The 22,180-nt window shown below is 39.0% G+C and overlaps 10 protein-coding genes and 2 non-coding genes across 12 annotated transcripts; 1 reads left to right on the top strand and 11 right to left on the bottom strand.

Moving 5' to 3' along the window:
* Positions 1–30: 30 nt before the first annotated feature.
* On the bottom strand, positions 31–3,381 carry KQ657_003979 (uncharacterized protein; the record flags this gene model as incomplete). Its single annotated transcript, XM_043194667.1, has 1 exon — positions 31–3,381. One exon carries the CDS (start codon positions 3,379–3,381, stop codon positions 31–33), a length of 3,351 nt encoding a protein of 1,116 aa, XP_043050418.1.
* Positions 3,382–3,586: 205 nt separating this feature from the next.
* On the bottom strand, positions 3,587–4,632 carry RPF2 (rRNA-binding ribosome biosynthesis protein; the record flags this gene model as incomplete). Its single annotated transcript, XM_043194666.1, has 2 exons — positions 3,587–4,556; positions 4,619–4,632. 2 exons carry the CDS (start codon positions 4,630–4,632, stop codon positions 3,587–3,589), a joined length of 984 nt encoding a protein of 327 aa, XP_043050417.1.
* A 158-nt stretch (positions 4,633–4,790) lies between these two features.
* On the bottom strand, positions 4,791–4,862 carry KQ657_003977. The gene has a single exon. It is a non-coding gene; the product is annotated as a tRNA-Gln (tRNA).
* Positions 4,863–5,531: 669 nt separating this feature from the next.
* KQ657_003976 (uncharacterized protein) lies at positions 5,532–6,494 on the bottom strand (the record flags this gene model as incomplete). Its single annotated transcript, XM_043194665.1, has 1 exon — positions 5,532–6,494. The coding sequence occupies one exon, from the start codon at positions 6,492–6,494 to the stop codon at positions 5,532–5,534; it is 963 nt and encodes a 320-aa protein (XP_043050416.1).
* A 1,166-nt stretch (positions 6,495–7,660) lies between these two features.
* On the top strand, positions 7,661–8,059 carry SRX1 (sulfiredoxin; the record flags this gene model as incomplete). Its single annotated transcript, XM_043194664.1, has 1 exon — positions 7,661–8,059. The coding sequence occupies one exon, from the start codon at positions 7,661–7,663 to the stop codon at positions 8,057–8,059; it is 399 nt and encodes a 132-aa protein (XP_043050415.1).
* Positions 8,060–8,224: 165 nt separating this feature from the next.
* Positions 8,225–10,321, bottom strand: KQ657_003974 (ferric reductase family protein; the record flags this gene model as incomplete). The annotated part of the gene is made up of 1 exon (XM_043194663.1): positions 8,225–10,321. The coding sequence occupies one exon, from the start codon at positions 10,319–10,321 to the stop codon at positions 8,225–8,227; it is 2,097 nt and encodes a 698-aa protein (XP_043050414.1).
* An 821-nt stretch (positions 10,322–11,142) lies between these two features.
* Positions 11,143–12,759, bottom strand: KQ657_003973 (ferric reductase family protein; the record flags this gene model as incomplete). Its single annotated transcript, XM_043194662.1, has 2 exons — positions 11,143–12,667; positions 12,755–12,759. The coding sequence occupies 2 exons, from the start codon at positions 12,757–12,759 to the stop codon at positions 11,143–11,145; spliced, it is 1,530 nt and encodes a 509-aa protein (XP_043050413.1).
* An 856-nt stretch (positions 12,760–13,615) lies between these two features.
* On the bottom strand, positions 13,616–14,977 carry FTH1 (Fth1p; the record flags this gene model as incomplete). The annotated part of the gene is made up of 1 exon (XM_043194661.1): positions 13,616–14,977. The coding sequence occupies one exon, from the start codon at positions 14,975–14,977 to the stop codon at positions 13,616–13,618; it is 1,362 nt and encodes a 453-aa protein (XP_043050412.1).
* Positions 14,978–15,199: 222 nt separating this feature from the next.
* Positions 15,200–16,900, bottom strand: CRK1 (cyclin-dependent serine/threonine protein kinase; the record flags this gene model as incomplete). Its single annotated transcript, XM_043194660.1, has 1 exon — positions 15,200–16,900. The coding sequence occupies one exon, from the start codon at positions 16,898–16,900 to the stop codon at positions 15,200–15,202; it is 1,701 nt and encodes a 566-aa protein (XP_043050411.1).
* A 268-nt stretch (positions 16,901–17,168) lies between these two features.
* On the bottom strand, positions 17,169–18,854 carry ITR1 (myo-inositol transporter; the record flags this gene model as incomplete). Its single annotated transcript, XM_043194659.1, has 1 exon — positions 17,169–18,854. The coding sequence occupies one exon, from the start codon at positions 18,852–18,854 to the stop codon at positions 17,169–17,171; it is 1,686 nt and encodes a 561-aa protein (XP_043050410.1).
* Positions 18,855–19,713: 859 nt separating this feature from the next.
* CYT1 (ubiquinol--cytochrome-c reductase catalytic subunit) lies at positions 19,714–20,571 on the bottom strand (the record flags this gene model as incomplete). Its single annotated transcript, XM_043194658.1, has 1 exon — positions 19,714–20,571. The coding sequence occupies one exon, from the start codon at positions 20,569–20,571 to the stop codon at positions 19,714–19,716; it is 858 nt and encodes a 285-aa protein (XP_043050409.1).
* Positions 20,572–21,185: 614 nt separating this feature from the next.
* Positions 21,186–21,259, bottom strand: KQ657_003968. The gene has a single exon. It is a non-coding gene; the product is annotated as a tRNA-Lys (tRNA).
* Positions 21,260–22,180: the final 921 nt, after the last annotated feature.

The raw sequence follows: 22,180 nt of genomic DNA, 5'->3' as shown, positions 1-22,180 counted from the left end.
GTATACTATTGGCTATATGATGATGATTCATTAGTCATCGTTACGAACTTGATCCAATATAGATCTGGTCCACTTACTGGCATCGGCTTTAATGGTGTGCAATTTATGCACTAGCTCCGGTAGAAGACCATCCTTTGTCTGGAGAAGTGACTCTATGTCTTCAAGAATCTCAAGGGCCTTGACGTTATCCTTTAAAAGGGCTGCGGTCTTAAACAAGAGAGATCCTTCCAATGACCTCCATTCATTGGCCAATACCAAAAGTCGAACCCATATAACGTGCAACAATGCGTCCACGTGCAACTCATTGGATAACGAAGCTATTTCAGCAGCATCAGCAAACACTTGAGCATCCTTAATAGTTAGTGTGAGCAAATCAATTAGCTCCACAGTGCTAAGTTTCTTATCTTGAGTCAACTTGGTGAAAGCCTCTTTAAGTTTATCCAATGCTTTTTCTGGTAATGAAACCTTGTCATTCAATAAATATGTTTCGAAGTATTGAGGTGTAAGAAGCTCTTTGGCTGAAACAAAAGAAATATATTTCTCTAATAATTCTCTCTGTTTGCGGACAACAAGTAACTCGCTGTTGATTGGCTCTAATGATTCCTGGCTCTCTCCCATGGCAACGGCGCTCAATTTGGCAATAGACAAACTGAGTTCTGTCTTGTTAACATTGGTGGTGGTATCAAACTCAATTGACTCGACAAGACTAGCCTTAGCTTTCAAAAACTTATTATCTAATAAGTATTGGATCCAGGCTATATCTGCAGTTTCTTTTGGGTGCTGAGCAAAATAAGCCTCTAAGAAATCATAGTATTCGTTAACTGTGGGGAACCCTTGGAAGATTTGGTTGATCTTTCCATTCTGCAAGCAATACCTAAAGTAACAGAATGCAAAAGGTTGACCATATTTATGGAAATATGATGATAACGATTTAATAACCTGAGACACTTCCATTGAATTTGGACCGTATTTGGTAGTTAAACTCTCTTTCTTTGATTCAAGAATTAATACTAAAGAACTCAAATCTCCATAAGCTTCAACAATTATTTCTGCATCTTCTTCTAAGGAAGCATTTATTAATGCTTGTATCCATATGGGTTTGTTCATTTGATACCATTGGCTATAATTCTCTAATTTGTCTCCTAGGGGATCAGTGCTTCTTAAATATTCAATGGCACTATTAGTCATGTAATATAATACTTGACAGAAATGTATTAGTTTGAGCTTGGTTTGAGTTGAAGTTGCATTGCCATTTCCAGCTCCAGTTTCAGTTCCACATTCCTTTGTAAAATATTTATTCAATTCAAACAAAAGATTGGTATCAAGCGTCCATAAATTCGCCTTCAGGAAAGATCTCAACTGACTATACTTCTTTTCATTCTGATACGTTCCTTCATAAAGCGATGTTACAAGGAGAGAACTGATGATGTCTTCGCTCACATTATTGGTCTCCAATTTAAGAACAAATGAGCTTAAAACAGTATCAATGGATTGAAGATGTGTGGTGAAAAAATCCTTTACAATATCATTATCATTCTGGTTCACAATACCACCACATTCTATAATCACTTCCTTTAGCCAATTCTTGTAAGAGCCATTTGCACTAACAGATTGCCAGAATTGGAAAGAAGTATCTGCCTTCTCTATCATGTCAATAATTTGATACACAGCTAATTCTGTTCCATTTGGATAATTAGTACTTACCAAGTTAACCAACTGACCAAGAAGACTGGATTTTAATTGAAGAGACTCGGAAATAATTGCATTATCTTGAGGGAAGTAAATTGAATTGGAAGTGAATACTTCATTGGCCACCATAATGATAGCTTCGTTTAATATTGTGGATTCAATGGTGTTTTCCTTCAAATTGAAATCAATGCTTGAAGATTTGGCATAAAATATCGCTTGCTCCAAATGGGATTTCACAATGTCAACGGGGGAAACCTTGGATTGAGTAGTAGGATCATCGTCTGGGAATCTTTCAATTCTTAAAGCTCCAGAATTACCTGTTAATAGTAAAATAGACGAATTGGAATCTTCAGATTTATCTTCATAACCTTGTCCAATTATTTGAACATCTGATTTAAGACTAATGATATCTTCCCATCTTGGTTTGTAGTAATAACCTGTACTTCTTGAGTGGATGTAAGATATGTCGATGTCTGTAAGAATAATGGAGTTATCAATTAAAACAAAAGCAGTTGTTTCTGGACTGGGAAGAAATAATCTTGGTTTTGAATCCAGATAAATAATGGATTTTTGGTTATATTTCAGTAACTTATGAGTACCATAAACCAATACACCGGTTTGGTTGATTTTCATAGTAACCAATATTAACAGGTTCTGATTTCCATCATCATTGTGATGATGATAAGATGAATCCAAATAACATAGGGTTAAATATAACCCACTTTCAGATACTTGCTTTAAGGGCCATAAATCTAACACCTTTATCAGAACACTGGAACCAGGAATAAACCCATCAAGAGAGTTTTCTAAAGCTACTCCCATACGTTGTTTAAATGACCGTTTAGAGTCAACATAGGGGGATCCATCAGTTGAAGAGAATTGATAAGTCAAGAGATGAAACCCTCCTTTGGAATCTGTAATGATGATTTCTTCTGTTAAACCATTATTACTTATTTTGCCCACTTTTATACTAACGATTTCATCGCCAATTTCATTATTATTCCGAGTACCAAATATCCCACTCAACATATTGGATACAAACCCAACCCCAAGGTACAGAGTAAGGTCAGTGTAGCCTAATTTGGGTTTGCCCTTCAAGTCCCGTAATGTTATTAAGATACATCTCTTTCTGGAAGTTGCAACCGCTATTCCTGCTGGTTCAATGTTCTCTGCAAGAGTAATGTACTCACCGTTCTCCACAGCTAAGTGGAGTGTGATCTCTGATAACTTATCGTTGACCAACCCAATGGTAGGTGCATTCTGGACACTTGAATAGAACTTGACTTTCCCGGTACCGGGACTTATTATAGCGATTCCAGGATCTTCGTTGGTACCACTAGCTGGACTGGTTATAATCCCAAAAGGTAAGAGATCACTGCCACTATCATCATCAATGGGGAACTGAATAGAAAGCGGTGTCGAATCCAACGACTTGTAATTCCATACATGGATAGCATTAGGCGTAGTCACCATCGCATGGCTAGTTTTACCGTCGGAATACCCATTCAATACGGAATATGCTTGAGTGTTTTGTAATGCTGTAGGCAAGGCAGGCAATCGAGAAACACAGTACTTATGGTTCTTAGTCAATTCTGTCACGGCTGATCGATGTCCAGGGAGAGCAGTCAACTCGCCACTGGATGGAGGATCTCTATTGTTGCCAGTGACACTTCTAGCCTTGAAAAGTGACATGTTTAATCCACAGCAGTTGTATTAGTTGCTGATATTTGCAGGTGGTTGTATGTTTATATGGTGGCTATTTTTTTCGCTGTTGATGTCTTTTGGTAACAGTGCACGACCGTCATCGCGAATAATAAAGTCCCACTACTACTATTGCTACTACTAAGGCTACTATTCTTTTTCATACCTTTATCGCTATAATACAATTAGTGTTATGTTATACCTTTCTCTTCTTTGAAGAAGGCTGGTCTTCTTCATAATCTGAAATCACATCAGCTTCATTCTCCTCATCAAAGTCACTGTCTTGATCATATTTGGCCTTCAAACCCTTCATCTTTCTTGTTTGCATCTTACTCAAATCTTGCTTACCAACATGAATTTGTGCAACCTTGTCACCCATAAAGTCAGTAGAAACATTCTTCTTTTCCTTTGCTTGCAATTGCTTAGGTTTCTTCAAGGCTTCCTTTTCAATTTCGGGTGATGGAATTGTACGTCTACCGATTTTAAAGTCAAAACGAGGTCCTATTTCATCAAGTTCAATTCTAGGAAGCTTTTGGCCGGATTTAAAGGATTTTATCTTGTAAACTCTAAAATGAACAAGTGGAAGTTGTTGTGTTGTAGAATTTGAATCTTCAATTTCTCCAACAGAAATAGAAATCACATATTGTAATCCAGCAACATCTTGTAAGGGGGTTTCTTCTCCTCTAAAGAAATCAAGGAAATAAGATTTCACTTGTTGATAAACTGGATGAGAATCAAATGCTGGTCCATTGAAAGAAAACATGGGTTTCAATCCTAAAGAGAATGTAGTCTTTTTGAAATCTTGAATTAATTTGGGGGTTCCTAAAATAGACATCTCTAACATGTCATACACCTTATGATTGAAGAAACGAGCAAATGTCAATGTGTTTGGTCTTTTCTTATTGTGAGAAGAAAATACCATTAATGAAGTATCATTCTTTTCAGAAAAGAACTCCAAATCTGAAGCATCTTCAAATGGTCTAATCTCATTCTTTCTGGTAAACTTTTGAGCTAAAGGTTTCTTCAATGCCATCAAATCACACATAGCATCATGTAAAAACTTATTACCAGTGGATCCAGGTACAAATAATGCAGATTTGGGATTCTCCACAAGTTTAGCTTCTTTCTTTGCTAAAGCTCTCTTAGAACGAGCATTCTTTGGTTTACTATAGCGAGTTAGTACTACGTCAGTAAAATTTGAATAATTCTTAACCATTCGTATACATACATCGTTCTAATCATTTTGACTATATGTGTAAATCTTTATCAAAGGCTTAAGTTAAGCTCTTCTCTATTATATAGAAAACTTTTTGAATCTATCTTGCGCACACATCCATCTCATCCCATGTTATGATCACGTGACTAGATTTTTCAACAGAAAAAATACAAGCAAAAAGAGAAGGTCGTACCCGGATTCGAACCGGGGTTGGTCGGATCAAAACCGACAGTGATAACCACTACACTATACAACCTTTGGATGTATGAATGTTGCACCTTGATTTTCACATCTTCAAATATTTATACCCCCTAACACCAAAACGATCTTCAGATTGTTGCTGACAGCTTCGTTAAATGGTCGTTACATATTTTATAATTATTGCTATGCGTAAACTGATGAGAAAACGTCTGAAACCACCTATAAAGATAGTATTCAGCGACAAAGTTGAGGTGATGTTTTCAATTGTAATTGTCTACCCAATTAAGAAGGTATTCATAACACAGCAACATTCTCATGCATACTTATATTTCCTACACCTACATACTATTCTTTAGGAAAAACTTAAACGGAATGATAATAGAATATTCTTATGAAAATATTAATCAAAAATTGACAGTATGACTATTTAATTCATAATACAATCACTAATCATCTGGTATTGTTCCTTTCCGTTAAGGAGGGTTTGTTTTTTAGTGAATCGATGAAGTGTGTACCCTAAAAAGTAATCATTTTTATGTACTTTTATGCACAGAAATTGCAACAAAGAACAATCCCACGTTTAGTGGAGAAAAACCATGCATAGAATTATTACAACCATCCACTAATTTGGTAATGAAATAATATTGGACTGATTACGAATTAAAAATATACCACAAAAATAACTAAAACTGGGACTTGCTCAGAAGCTCGTCAACAAAAAAGCTTACAATAAGAGCACAGCAGCAATGGCACCCAAGACACCAGAATAAGCGAAAGGTTGAATATTAGCAGCACCTCCTAATGCTGAAGAGGATCCAGATTCAGAACCAGTAGCACTAACAGATTCAGAACCAGAAGCACTAGCAGTATCAGAAGATTCTTCAGTCGAGGAGCTTCCAGAAGCATCTGAGCTACTTTCAGTAGAACTTCCAGTAGAGTCACTGGCAGTACCAGATCCAGATTCAGAAGCACCAGATTCAGCAGAAGTTGACTCAGAAGCACCAGATTCAGAAGAACCAGATCCAGAAGATTTAGTAACAGTAACAGTAGCAGAACCAGATTCAGAGGAACCAGAACCAGATTCAGAGGCCGTGGCACTAGTACCAGATTTTGAATTGGAACCAGACGCTTCTGAACCAGAGGTAGAAGCATCAGAAGCAGCAGAAGCATCAGAAGAAGCAGAAGCATCAGAAGAAGCAGAAGCATCAGAAGCAACAGAAGCGTCGGAACCAGAAGCTGAAGCATCAGTAGCTGTAGAATCAGTAGCGACACCAGAGGAACCATCTGTAGCACCAGAAGCAGCCGAGTCAGTAGCAGCAGCCATGCCGGTAGCGGCAGCTGAGTCAGTAGCAGCAGCCGAGTCAGTAGCGGCAGCAGCATCTGTAGTTGCAGCAGAGTCTGTGTTAGCATTAGAATCTGTATTAGTGTCACTATTAGCAGCATCAGTGGTTGGAGAAGTGGTATCTTCTTGAGTAGGTGAAGTTGACTCTACTGGAGCAGGTGCAACTACAGTGTTTGAAGCAGGAGCCAGTCCTAAAAGAGCATTGGAAATAACAGCAGCCAAAGAGGAAACAGCACCACCATCTGTTGTACTACCTCTAGTGATAGTAATAACGGTAACAACATCAGCAGCATTAACTACACCACCAGCAACAGCAGCAGCAGCAGCAACGTTAGTAAACTTCATTCTTTTTTCTCTAATATTTAAATTTTAAGTATCTATAGGTGATATCACGCCTAATTTTATCTTCCAAGATTGTGAATTCTCGGTCATTCTTATATAAATCCAATCTGTCACATTCCAGATATACCCCACGAATATTTAAGTAGGCTGGAAACTATGCTATAAAACTCAATTTCACTCAGCATTCCTTTAGTACGCATCTTTGTGCAACCGTCTAATGTTCGCTAAGGGGTATTTTTTCTGTGTGCACGCCAAACAACGTCAAATGCTACCACAACAATAAGCCCTTTACGCATTGCCGCATCTCAAAAAGAAACTGGAACTCGTGTCAAATAATTAGCACCTAAACACCCGAAAGATGCACCCATACTTAATACTTTAGGTGTAGTATTAGCATGGACGGTTTATCCAGCCATTTCGAAAAGCTTCCCTAATACACTGAAAGCCCTTACCCTTATCTTTAGCATCGTAGGGTATTCTTCAACCACGTTTCGTTAATGTGAAATCAATGATAATCACTAAAACATGTCTAACATTATTTCCTAGGTTGGTAGAGAGACGACGAAACAAGGTGCAAATTTCATTGGCATCACATATTCCACTAACCAGTGGCTATGGGATCAATTACAACCCCCTCACGATGTTTAGAATCCGAATCTTAACACCATGCCAGTACTTTCACATTTCCCCTAATATGTCGTACTGAATTCCACCAGGCTGTACTTCCGCTTGCTGATTCCGGGTTTACGATTTTGGGTGCTGTATTTGTGGCTTCAACCTGTGTTTAATGGTTTAGTGCATCATGTATTGCTTTTTAAATGATTTCCAAAACATCCATGGCATTTTTAGGACAAATTCGCCATAGCGTGCACGTTTGTAGATGAAGATGCTTGCCTTCATGAGGGTCAACGGCATTCAAATGCATTTGCTTAAGTCGACTTGATTTGCGCAAGTTACTTTTCGGAGTTTAAAGTTTACTGCTGACGTAAGCCGAGACTTGATTCGCATCGACTGACAAATGTCACGAGGTATAGAAAAATAAGCATGGAGCGGTCTAGAATGGATGAGATTTCTCCACATATAGGCAGACAGACTCCAATGAAACAACATGCACATTCAGTAAACACACTGTAAACAAAAATAGTTGACATTTTTTATCACCAGCAATTATGTCTCTTCAATCGTCACATCTTAAGACCGAGTATGTGGCCTTGGAAGAAATTCGCAGACCCATACCTCCAGTGTTAGACACACAAAAGATCGATGCGATGGTGTCTACCTTAAAGGGAACACCTCAGGCTTCAGCTACATGTGCATTGGAAGACATAGAATCTGGTCAATTGCCTCCTATAGATGTGTTTAAAGTACGGGAACAAGGGAAATCGTACTACTTTGCCTTTGGTGGTTGTCATAGATTCCAAGCATACGATAGATTAGCTGTGGAAAATAATAATAGGAATGAACCTACTATGGTGAAATGTCGCATTCTTCCTGCAACTAGAGACTCGCTCAAAGTCTATTTGGGATCATCTGTTGATACCATGTTCCCTAGTGGTTCTAGTGCTTAGGTTTACGTAAAATATCGACAACGCTTCCAAATAGAGAAGAAATGGCTCAATTTTTATATATATATATGTGTATATGTATAGAATGAATAAATAAAAGATGTAATGTAATAGATTAAGCATTCATGCATATGTAAACTTAACCTTTGAATAGATATCATAATCATCTTATGCCCAAACTTGGAGTTCATCAAAATAGTCAACTCTTTTCCCTGTTTCTAAGCTGGTTTGGATACTCTTCCTTAACAAATCGCTCATTCCATGGTTCGAACATGAAACAAACGCAACGGCTTTGTTGCATTGGGTTATTTCTCGGCGAACAATGGCTCCGATGTCCGGTCTATCGTACATGATAGCGTAACTTGAATTCATTGAAAACTCCAGCGATATTTCTGAGTCATCCTTGTCATCATTGACTTTCTCATTGATAGCCTTGGAACGACCACTAGTAACATACACGGTAATAGAAACGTTAGAGAATTCCTTCAACTTATCGAGCTCTTCATTAAGAGCTTGAATATAGCCAGTGTTGTTAATAATCCAGTAAAGATTAAGCTTACGGTCAGCGAACCTGGACTTGCAAGCAGCATCGTACAATTCTGCATAGATTCCAGGAATCCCAACACCACTAGCAATAAAAGCGACAGTATCATGCATAGCAATGGATGCTCCATGACCATAAGGACCTTCTAACGTAACTCTCATTACCATGGAGTTTCCATTGTTCAAAAGCTTCTTGTAGATAGTCTTTGTAAGACCAGATTTGACCTTAACATACATGACGATATTGGAAGGGTCATGTGGTGAAACCATTGTTGAAAGCGGATGAGATTGCATAAACGCAACAGGAGTTAAAAAGTAGATAAATGCATGTGAGCCAGCAGAAGCAGTAGCTCTCCACCAACATGGAGCTTTGACTTCCACTTTGATCAAATCATCGGCAACAATAGACATTTTGGCCTTGGGGAACCCAAACCCAATGCATCTGACAATACGAACGACCCAATCGCAACCCCAAATAGCCACGCAAGGATATGCAAACGCACCATAACCGGGGTAATCGATATGGATCCATGCTCCCATAATGAAAACCACAGCTAACACGATGTGAATGAAATGGAACCATTCATAAGCGTTCCTTCTAAGATAAAGCATACCTTGCAACAAGAGTAAGCCTCCAGCAACAGTGGAAACAGCACCCCAAATCATGTAGTTTTCTTCCATATTCATAGCGTATCTGTTGTCAAAGAAGTACGAGTAAGCACCAGCATGAGCCACAATCAATAAGAATGCCACTCTGGAAATCCAACGATGGAACATTATAAAGGTGTCGTAATGCCATCCGGTCATCCATTGCAAAAAGTTATTTCTACCAGCAAACAAGATCATCAAAGGTACCAAATACATCAGAATAGTGCCGGTTCTGTCGGCAACATAGTGAGAGATAGCAAACTCTTTTGAGAACAAAGGATCATTCTTTATAGCATGAACACCAGCACCAGAGAAACCAGCAGTTAATATTACAAATACCAAAAGAACAAGCGATTCCCATCTTAATGGAACCAATCCAGATGCAAACTTAACATTCATAAATGAATAAGCGGTAGAATTTCTCTGCCCAAATGTTGATGCCAATACAAAATGACGTCTAAACCAATTTGAGATTGAACCGTTAAAGCCTTTAAACATTCTGGGAAAGATAATGTAACTCCAGTTAACCAATGTAGCTAACATTAGTATAGCGGCCCAATATCCAAGTAACCCAGCCCCATACCAAAGAGAATCATCATACATACTCCCGAGTTTAGTAGCTCCTTGATCATAAAACTTGGCTGCAGTCACGTTCACTTTGAGAGGTATTTTAGTGATTACCAGCTTATTATAGCCAGGTATTTCACTGGGGAATTTGGCGTTTTCTAAATAGTAGTCGTATGACTTGACAAATTGATCATAAGTCAAAGTTGTGTTTACTCCTCCCCACAGTCTGCACAAGAAATCAAGTTTCGTTACTGCTTCTGGGGTCATTCTGTCGAATAAGTTGAAGCATCCAGCCATTGATGCCATTGCAACTTCATTCGAACACCAACATGAGTAAGTGCTTATACCTTTACAAAACTTACCTGCCTTCTTGAGTTGGGTGTTGCATGCGTAGGTGGTGGCATAACCTTTACCCTTAACAATGTCGTTAGCACTACCACTTGCAAAAACGGTTGTAGAGGCCATGAGCATCATCATTGAAGCCCATAATGGTACCGACACTTTCATTATTTGTAGTAGTTATTATTGTTGTAAATGCTGCAAAATAATAATAAGATCCAGGTCAGTCAAGTCTACAGTACAACCTGAGAATAGTACGATTGGTGTTGGAGTTTCTCTACATTATATACGGCAGGTATAGGTTTTGCCAAGTGCTCATGTTGTCGCTGTCGATGAGTAGTTACTATGAAGACTTGGATCAGTCTGAGCAAATTATCCTGTACACACAAGGTGAAAACTGCTCAAATAAATGAAATCTTACTCAACTACTTTTTCAATAGAGTCAATGGCTACTCAAGTTGGAGATTGTACAACACCATGTGACTCCTTCAGCAGTACATATTTCAAGTAAATGTATATATAATTACGTGATAGGGGTCCCTCGTTGCTAGAAATCCCAGGATTAAGCTTATTGGTGTTTATTGCTTTTAGCACGGCTTTAATGTATTTACTCTTCAAAACATGATACAATTAAAGTATCTTATTGTTAATGTAGGCCGTAACCCGCAGAGAACACGAGCTATAAGCAGAAACAGAAGGTAAAGCACTTTTCTTTTTTGTGAGCTGAGCGTCGTGGATCATATCCTGCATCGGTATGATTTCAGTAGAACCAGAGTCCCTTAGACGAGCACCCAATTACTGTAAAGTAGGACCTCGTTTCAGATACATGGATCTGATACAAGCAGAGAGGAAAAAATACCAACAGAATATACTACATTTGTGCGCTTGCATCCTAACCATTCCTGTGGCATTCAGGGGTAAAAAAAGCAATAATAATGTATTTATAATTATAAATAATTATGTAACGGATATATAAGATGGTTGCACTCCTATGCCCAAATCTGTAACTGATCAATAAGGTCGATTCTCTTTCCGGCAACCAAATTACCTCTTACGGCTGAACGGATCTCATCGTTCATCGCTGGACTTGCGCATGTCACGAATGCAACCGCACGGTTGGAACGCTCAATACCACCGCGTACTATTGTGTGCACGTCTGGACGACGATCTATCCAATTAATGCGACTATTGGTTTGAAGGGTACTTGCTGAGACATCGAATTCCAGAGTTTCAGGGCTCAGATTCTTTTCGTCATATTTCTCGGCTTTAGTAGGTGTAGCAAAGGGATTTAAAGACAGACCAGTACAATAGATAGTTATGTCAATATTATGTTTGCCTAAGACTGCAAGTTCCTTCTCAAATATTCCAACATGAGAACGGTTGCGCACAACCCAATGTAATTCCGCTTTCTTAGCTGACAGATCACGGGTACGTTTGGCCAAGTCAAGAGTCTCGGAAATAATACCTGGGATACCATTACCTGCAGCAATAAATACAACAGTATCATGAGCAGCCACAGGTGCTTGGAATCCATAGGGCCCTTCAAGGGTTACTCTCATGGTCATCGACAGAGATTTCGCAGCTAATTTGCGATGGATGGAATGAGTGACACCACCTTTGATCCGGCAAAAGACAGTGATAACATTCTTGGAGTCAACAGAGTCAACAATAGTGAATGGATGTGATTGGAAGAATGTAGAGGGAGTTAAAAAGTGAATAAACCCGTATCCACCTGGGGTACTCTTCCACCAAGACCTCTTGGGGATAGCAACCTTAATGATGTTGTCTGGCATTAAAGTCAAGGTTGCCTCTGGGAACCCAAAAGAGATGATTCTAATGAGTCTAACACAACGATCAAAAACCCAAACTGCAATGGCAACATATGCGAAGGCTGAGAACCCTTCAAAATGATCCAAATGTTTCACTGCACCAATAGCAAAGAATAAAGCAAGCACAATGTGCACCACCAAGAAGATTTCGTAAGCTAATCTTCTAAGGGAAAGCATTCCCTGGAACAACATAACCCCACAGCCACAAGTAGCAACAGTACCCCAAATAACCCAGTCAGCAGACATGGCCACAGAATAAGCAACCTGACCTTTCCAAGAATAAGTGATTGCGCCTACATGGCCCATAAGAAGCATGAACACGGCTCTGGCAATCCATCTGTGGAAGGTTAAAAACGTAGAAAAGTTCCATCTCGTAACGAATTGTAAGAAATTATTACGACCGGCGAAAATGAACAATAAGGGGATTAATACTGTGGCATATACACCAAAACGCATACCAATAAGATCAGCCACGGCAGCTGAACCACCACCAGCTTTGATGGCAGTGTTGACTTCCGTACCCATAAAGATGATACCTAAAGCGTAGAATCCAAACAACACACCAGACTCCCATCTTGATGGGATCACACCAATGTCCATGTTAAACCATCTAAGAGCACGAGATTTAGTTTTAGAAAATGTTGGTGCCAAAGTGATACACTTTCGCACCCAAGTAGAGAAGGGACTATTCATTTTTCTATAGAAGGTGGGAATGATCACGAACGACCAGTTAACAATTGATCCGATAAGCATTATGGCGAACCAATACCACATCATTACCAAAGGCAAGGCGACGTCCGGAGGTCCATCGTCTCCCTCATCATCTCTTATGTGTAATTGAGTTTTGTAAGTCATAGTTGCAAGTACAACCAGTGAAATAGAAAAATAGAAAGGTATAGAATATATTAGAAAATAATTGCCTTGAAGTCATGGATGTCTCACTACTTATATGTACAATTCTGACCTTGCTCATCCCCCTTGACATCTGTTACAGTAGACGGGAGTACCTGTCAATGTCTGACAGTAAAACGAGCACATTAGTCTCTTCAAACTTGTACACTTATTGTTCTTGCATACCGCAGAGGCTCATTTGATTCGACAGATATACAATTACGGCAGTTGACCTCCTCTAGTTGGGTTGCAACCATGCGCCGGCGTTAATGTTGAAACACGTGCAAACAATACACACAACACGAATCTTAGATTTTAGCCCCAATGCACAAGTGCCTGTAGTCGACGGACTGGTTATTTTTTCATTTTGTGGCATGTTCCTCTGCCTTACCAACCACACACGACGCCGTACAACAATAGAAGGTTTTATTTCACAGCCTTATCATCCACTCAGCCTTACCATCTACTCAGCCTTTACCAGGAAAACTCGGGGTTTGCAATAATAAGGAGCGGGTGGGGGAAGGAAAGAGAGAGTCCAATTGTACCAGATCAGGTATATTAGACTAATGACAGGGCTGAATACTAATTATATGCATGTATGTAATTAGCTTTTGCATCAACAATCATGGCTGACATGTTAGTAAACATTACTAATCCCAATGCGGACCTAGACCTCAGGTGTTAAGGTAACAGAACACAACGCTGCTGAACCTAAGCCCAGAAGTTATCAATTGAAATCTACTTAGCTTTGCCCTTGGAGCATTGGGACATTGGAATCCACTGAACGCCTAGAATCACTACTACTTCTTAGCGGTGTAGAAGCTGGTGTTGATTCCAATTCCAGGCGGTTCTCATTCTCAGAATCTAAAGGTTCATACCTTTGGGTATTAGTAATACTCTTCCAAGGAAATACTCCATGCGTATCCTTGTACATAAGACATTGAAATATTGTAACAATTACCGCCCAATACAATATGTAGCTGATGACACTGCCATATGTAGCGGAGTTTGTCCACCCAAAGATGGCTGTGAATAACATCCACCATACCCCATCTGATTTAAGTTCTCCATTACAACAATTAACGTGCCACACACTAACACTGATATCGTATGATCCGGGACCATGACCAGTTTCCGTAACGTCAAAGCCATCACATTTATCAATAAATCGCTGTAACTCAAAATTCCAAACTCCTTTGGAAAACAAGCCAGCTGCTACCAAATACAAAAAGCAGGTAGAGGCCACAAGAAATACACTCAAAGACATCGAACTTCCACTACGATACAAAATAATACCCACAACTATCCCACAGATCAATGCCGCTATGGAAGCATTGATCATCCCTAAGGGAGTGTTGTTCTCATTGGCACCGATTCCTCCCAAGAATACAACGGCTTCCATTCCCTCTCTTAAGGTCGTTATGAAGGGTAAGAAGAACATGGCATATTTGTCATTCAACTTTTCAAATGTTTGAGTGAACCAATTGCCTTTAGGTTTCAGTTGGTTAACTTGCAAACTACCATATAAGCTATTAGCATCCCTAGATGCTACCCGACGACGGGAAATTAGTAATGCCAATTTATGTTTCCACTTACGTTGCATCTTATTGATGCGACACAACTTAATGCCCATTATGGAGATGATAACACTGGCAACTATGGAGAACACTCCCTCCCAATACTTCTCGGCCAGGCTCCAGAAGTCGCGTCCAAGAACATAAAATACAGTCAAGACTATACCTCCTATGGCAAAGCATGAAACGAGTCCAAGTAAGCCTCCCAACCAGATCTGAATGATAAGGTGTCTTTTGGAATAATCTGTGAATGCTAGGGAATCAGATGGTTCAGGTGATTCAGGTGACAGTTCCAGACCATTATTACTGCCGGTTCCGGTTCCCGTTCCATCAGGAATAACCTCTAGTCCTTCCTCCTGTAAGATAAAGTTTGAAGCTATTTTATCACCGTCATCCTTGTTGCTTTCCGAGTCAAATGTCTGATGCACAAAGGCTAACAAGACACTTATAATAATCGCCAGCTCGATCGTCTCCCGAAGCACAACGATGAATGCCTCCAAAGAAAAGTACCGTGTGAACCCGTCAACCATTGATACCAATTGTTCTTACAACAAGACGAAAAAGAATCATTGCTTTGCTCTGATTTCACAAGTGGAGTTGCTTAAAAGGATCACTCAAACTAGATTGAGGCCCGATGTTCGGAGTCACTACATGCACACCATTTTGCACCCATCAAAACTATATATATAGCAAAAGTACACTACTATTAGACAGAGGAGAATATGGCTATACATTGAGTACCAATAGTTCCCTTAAACTAAAAAGTTCAGTAGTCTTTCTTGATCAACATCATCTTCAAAATCAGTCAAATCGCTTTCATTCAGCATATCGTGTGCTCGTTTGACTCGGTTCACCTCAAGCGGTGACTCCGATCTGGGTCTCTTGACTCCGGGAAGAGAAGCATTAGGTTTAAGTGTACTCACATATGCCGTGGATGAAGATTTGGGTCTCGCTGTCTTCAAGCCTGAAGGTGGCCTTCTATCTCTGGAGCTGAAAAGAAACGAAGCAGCCTTGCTACTATTTGTAGCAGCACTACTTCTTGATTTATCTTTGTCATTGCTGGGTCTTCCCCAACTCATATTATTGCTCTTTTCACTACCATCATTAGTAGGTGCTCGACCCGATCTATACCCACTTGATATTGGCAGGTTACTCTGTGACTTCCCTCGGGGACCAGTGGGCAAGGAGCTCCTTATTCCTTGTGCTCCGTCCTTGGCATCCTTGTGGTTATGGGAAATAGATTTTGAGGGTATATCAGCTCTATTATCTCTCGATAAGAATGATGCACCTGAGCTATTATGATTGTTATAATTGTTAATAGTATTATTATTTGGTTGGCCAATATTGGATGGCCCCAGTTCTTTCATCTTTTTAAACTTTTCCCTATCGATTTCATGGCACTCTTCAAACTTGGGTAATTCCGAAGGTTTGAGGGGTAAAGGCAGTTCAGTGAAGAACAGATGTTTCATGGCATCTTGCGCATTCAATCTTTTATAAGGATCCAATGTCAATAACCCACTAAGTAGATCTAAACCATCTTGTGATAAATATTCCATAAATCTCTGTTCTAATGTTCTTTTGCATGTCAACCCAATACTATAATCTTGTTTGTTGGGTAAATTCACAGCAGATGTCCATTTATCATTATTAGGAGGTCCCACAAGGGAAAACACCAATTGTGCTTGATGAGCATCAGATTGACCAGGTAAAATAGGTTTCCTGATAAAGAATTCACCAAATACACATCCAACCCCCCACATGTCTACAGCAGTGGTATATTGTCTTTCACCTAAAAGTAATTCTGGTGGTCGATACCATCGTGTAACCACAAGTCCAGTATAATTTCTTTCTCCACCACCAGGACCTTTACCCAATTTAGGAGTTGAACCATGGTATACTCTGGCCAAACCAAAATCAGCTATCTTCAACACCCCTTGATCATCTATAAGAATATTTGCCGCCTTAACATCACGATGTAGAAATCGCTGTGAATGAATATAATCCATCCCGCTCAATAATTGAAGCATAAGACATTTGATCTGTGGGATGTTTAAATGTATACGAGGATTCTCAAATATTCCCACCAAGTCACATGACATATAGGGACTAACAGTATAGAAACAACCTCTTTGATGAATCAAATCCTTAGGGTTATCAACTTTGGGTTCTTCATAAATCATATCCACAATAGTAAGGATATTCTTATTATGTAGTCTTCTTAATATGGTGATTTCTCTCATTGCAGTTACTGGGAACCCCTCTTTAGCCAGATGATTCAACAATTGCTTGAGGGCTACTTTGTTTCGAGTCTTCTTATTCACCGCCATTTGAACCATACCAAACGTTCCCTGTCCTAATTTCCGTTGAATTTCATAGTTTTTTAAGGTATTCATAGTCGGTATTTGACTTATAGAAGTAATGAGTGATCCATGATCGGTTCCAGACTCTGGCATTCTTACTGTGTTGAGTGGAGGATGCTTTGAACACGATAAATGGATGGAAAGGATATTTCCATACGCCACTAGTTGTTTGTCTCTTTCTTCGTTATACGTAGAGTGAAATCTTAACCTTTCTTTTTTGACAACTATCATATCACGTGACAATATATATGTCACGTGAAACTACAGGATTATCTTTCCTTTGGGTATAACTCTTATTAATTAAATTAGTTTTCGTATTTAATGACAAAGCCAGTTGTCAAAATTATTTATCCGATTATGATTATGCTTCATTTTCTCCAAGTTGTAATTTGGCTTGTCTTTTGCGTTCTTTTGAAAGCTTTGAAGCTGCCTTAACATTAAACCCATCAGCCAATAAACTAGAAGTTTCTTCTAATTTCAAACCTGCCACTTCAGGTAACAAGAAGTAAACGAAAAGGAATGAAACAGCACATAATGCAGCAAAGAATGAAAATGTTCCCACTGGAGTAATTCTTTGTAACATGGTTAAAAATGTTGAAGCAATAGTTAAAGATCCAGACCAATTGGTAGCAGCAGCATACATCGAACCCACAGATCTAACATTAACATCAGAAAATAATTCAACACCAACCCAAGCACTGTTACCAATACCAATAGCATAGCTGGCCACAAACAAAACCATTCCAATGATAACAATAATCCCCCAACCAGTGATACCTTGTTCTTTGACGATAACATTTGAACCTGAACCAAATTTAACACCCAAGAAATGGAATGCAATGGCACAAAGGATTAATGATCCACACATACAGGGAATAGAAATCAATAAGATTCTTCTTCTACCAACATGATCAATTATCAATAAGGCAACCAAGGTGAAAACAAAATTAGTAGCAGAAACAATGATTGAAACAGCAGTTGGATTTTTGAACCCAATAGTTTCGAAAATAGTAGCACTGAAATACATCAATGAATTGAACCCAGTGAATTGTTGAATACCTTGTAAACCACAAGCTAAGATCAAGGCCCTGAAATTAGCTCCCTTGGTATGGATAAGCTTAATAGATGTCCAAGTCTTTTGTAAAGGTGTAGAACCATAAACCATTGAATTTGATTCAACCATTTCTTCGATTCTCTCATCAACAAATTCTTTAGGAGGATTTCTATAGATCTTTGCAAACACTTCCTTAGCTCTTTCGATCTGATTATTCATGACATAGAATCTTGGCGTATCAGGTAAGAAGAAAAAGAGAACTGTTTGAATAACTGGTGGAACCATACACAAACCAACAGATACTCTCCATCCATGGCTGACATTGGTTAACCCCCAGTTAATCAAATAAGCAATCAACTGACCACCAGTGATAAACATAACATTAGTAACAATCAAACGACCTCTATACTTTGGAGGAGCCAATTCACTCAACATTAATGGAGCTATCATGGATGCAATCCCAACACCCCAACCCAAAACAAAACGACCAGCAATCATAGTCCAGACTGTTTTAGCTGCTAATTGAATAATAGTACCAATAACGAAAAACACATTGGAAGACATCAAAACCTTCTTACGACCAATGATATTAGCAGCAATACCACTTAGTATAGCACCAAACAAAGCCCCTAAGGAGGTTGCGGAGGTAATAAATTCTTTTTCTCCATTAGTCAAAACTTTATTAGACAAATCTGTTCCTACTTGAACCAAGGCTGAAGAAATATAACCGGTGTCATAACCAAACATGAACCCAGAGATAGAAGAGGCTAAGGTGACGAGTATCACTAACTTTGAAGGTTCAGCTTCCAAAAAATGATGTCCATGACTATACGACTCTGTATCACGTGAGTCCTTTGAACTAACGTTGATGTCAGCATCAAACTTATTTGAGCTTCCAGCTAATTTACTTGTATTGGGATCATTTGCGAGTAAGTCTTGAGTAGAAGAGGCACCAGAGGATAAGTTCTCTTGGTACTGATTAGGCTGAACCATGGCGACTGAACTAAAAGTGTGGTGGAACAAACAAAGGCAGAAGAAAAAGAAAGAAAGAAAACAAGAGAACAAGACGAAGAAGATAGGTGTACGTTTATATTTATTTATTTAATCCGGTAGGTGGGGTGAATGTAGAATATTTGCTTCCCTAAGATCCCCACTAGGCGCCTGCATAGGAAAAGTTTTCGCCGAACACAATTGTTGAGACGACGCGCATCCCGGCGAAAAATCCGAAAGGACCAATCAGCGTACGTGACTGGTTCTAGATTCGCCGGAATAATCAAGTGGATAATTTTTCCTATTATATGGTGTGGCATTGCTTCCAAATTAGGCAATTGGTCTTCCCTTGCACTTGAGATCGTGAAGTGACATGGTCTAGGGTTTTCCATTTGCAAGAAGGGAGAATACGTAAGTACGTGAGTACGACACAGCTGAAATTAGATGCGTTTTAGAATATTATCTTTACGCTGTGTTGGTCGCAGTAATAACTGTGTTTAGCAGTAAATAGTGCACTATTATCTTGTAACTCAAGAATGATAATTTTTCATTGCGTATATATGCAATTGAATATGATTATGTAATATATTATAAAAAATGAATATGAATATGTGTAAGTAGCCAAAATGGGTAATGGATGTAGAAGACATGAGAGTTCAAACGAGATAACGTATTCTAAAGAATTTTAAATTCCTTTAGAGTATAAGAAAGACAACAGCTTAGTGTATATATAAGTCTCCGTTATCTCATGAGCTCAAATTTGAATATATAGTGATGGTTTCATTTTAATTTGCTTTTCCACATATCCGTTTTAGCGTTTGTTGGATGAAAAGTGAAGGGATGAGAAAGCCCAATTCTTCATTTAGTTCTTCTTTGGAGGGTCAAATCTGAACTTTCTAGCCTTAACAGCAGCCCACTTGTATCTCTTGACCCAGATGGAAACCAAATATAAGGAGGAAACAACAATCAAAGCCTTAAGACCCCATCTCTTTCTTTCATCGTGTTCCGGTTCAGCAGTCCAGTTCAAGAAAGTTGTGACATCTTTAGCCATTTGGGAAGTAGTAGCAGGAGTACCATCTTCATATTCAACTAAATCATCAAATAAGACTCTACCCATGGCAATAGCTCCACCGGGGAAGTATGGGTTATAGTTAGTACCAGGTGGTAAGACAACACCTGCTGGTGGTTCTTCTGGGTAACCAGTCAACAAGGAGAAGATATAATCACAACCACCATGTCTTGCCTTAACAATTAAAGACAAATCTGGAGGTAAAGCACCTTGATTACCAGCTCTAGCAGCTTCTTCATTTTCGTAAGGACCTGGAATGTAATCAGCCAATTTACCTGGTCTCTTTCTTGGAAGACCTTCATCATCAGGTTCATCATCATATTCCAATTCTTCACACATTTCTTTTGCTTCAGAAGCAGTGTGAGAAACACCAACTAAATTTCTCCAAGCAATACGATCCAATGAATGACATGAAGCACAAACTTCTCTGTAAACTTGGAATCCTCTTCTGATGGATGCATGGTCAAATGTTTCAAACATACCATTGTGTGACCAGCCATAAGCTGGAGGATGCAAACCATGTTCAGCAGCAGTCATAGCTTGAGCTGAAAGTGAATCCTTATACAACAAGTATGATGCAGTCAACCCAGTGACTGCAGCTGAACCTGCAACAACCTTTTGCACAAATGGGGTGGCAGCTCTAGAAAACATGGCTCCTCAATGATTGGCGTTTAGTTAATGTCTAATCAGGGATAAGTTAACAAAAATTACACCACTTGTTCCAAAGTAAGTTTTTTTTTCTCTAGGTTTTTTTGCTTGTTGATTGGCAAGTAGTAATTTTTTTTCTCTCGCTTTTGAATGGCTCGTTTTCGCACCGACTGAGAATTTGTTACCACACATTATTCACTACTATACAAAAGTAATTGCTAAGGTTTAAAGCTGGTGCGTGTATTGTTGGAAGCCATTACGGTTTAGAAGATATTATAAAAGCATAATTGAGTAGCGTGCGTAATCTGAAGCCATTTAGTTAATTAGATTGTATCAATTGACGGGGAGTAGTCAAGTAGAGGTGAATAAAGAACGAATGATGATTGGCCCGTGGTTCGTGATACAAAACCGGTATTAGCTGCGCAAAGTGGGTATGCGCACGACTATCTTTTGTTAGCGTCCTAAATGAATGGTAACCATCCAAGTTAGATTAGAAGTAGGTTGTACTAGCTAACAGGGTGCAGCGTTGAGCTTATTGTAAGAAGGAATTGAGTTGTAACTAAAAAAAAAATGGCAATACTTAATGTATAAAAAATAATGAATTGTGATGAAATGGAAGCCCTATGCGGGACTCGAACCCGCAGCCTTGTGATTAAAAGTCACACGCTCTAGCCGATTGAGCTAACAGGGCATTTCATGGAAGTCACAAATACTTCTGGATACAGAAGATAACAACAATCATTCTTTCCTACATATACGCGGGTTCATGGTTTTGTACGATATGGTACCATTTGTATGGGTCCTCCAACAATTTCGAACAAAAGTAACCAATTGAAAGCTTTATTCTTGGAGAACATAATTATATCTTACGGTATAAAAACTAACTTCTGGTTTCTTCTCAATTACTCCGTTCTCCAACTAAGTATACATCAATGCGTCAACTGAATCTCTAAGTCAGCGTACTAGACGACTTATAGATTTAAAGCTGATCAACAGACACCAACATTCATACATCAGTACAGAACGACTGATATTGGTTCATTAGTACATCTAAATGTAGAATAAATCTCAAGTATATTTTCAATGGGATTTAATTCTCTTCCACTCTTTATCTCCATAATGGTTTTATTCAAGTATCAAAGCATTTATTTAATCCCATGTGATGATTCTCCCAACACCACTTACTTGGAAGTAACCGAAACCAACCCCACGACTCGACTGGGGTGTGTGCGAATATTAATGGTAGCGCACAATCCAACCCTCTCCCCCAGATAATTAGTTTATATTAGAACGAACGAGTCCAATCATGATAGCAGGAGACGACTAAAGGACTGGACTATTACCACAAATGTCAGTTCTAGAGAATCCATTGTACCGGCCACTTCTTGAGGTGCTTCGGCTGTCAAGAAATGGGATTGTTTATGGGGGGAAGATCCGGTTTTCTCATGCGTTAGTTATCAATCTACTTTATAGAAAGGGACCCCTTTTACCTCGTTTAAAATCAGTATTATCAGCAACTCATGACCATGCCAAAGTATTAGCTAGTTTTGCCATAGTATACAAGATAGTTCAAAAATTATTATTAAGAGAAGAGTTTCTTGGATCTAATAGC

This window comes from Scheffersomyces spartinae (genome assembly GCF_019049425.1).
Source record: "Scheffersomyces spartinae strain ARV_011 chromosome Unknown scaffold_5, whole genome shotgun sequence".
Taxonomy (NCBI): Eukaryota; Fungi; Ascomycota; class Pichiomycetes; order Serinales; family Debaryomycetaceae; genus Lizanozyma; species Lizanozyma spartinae.
Note: the sequence above shows the minus strand (reverse complement) of the source record. Positions and strands in the feature narration are given on the sequence as shown.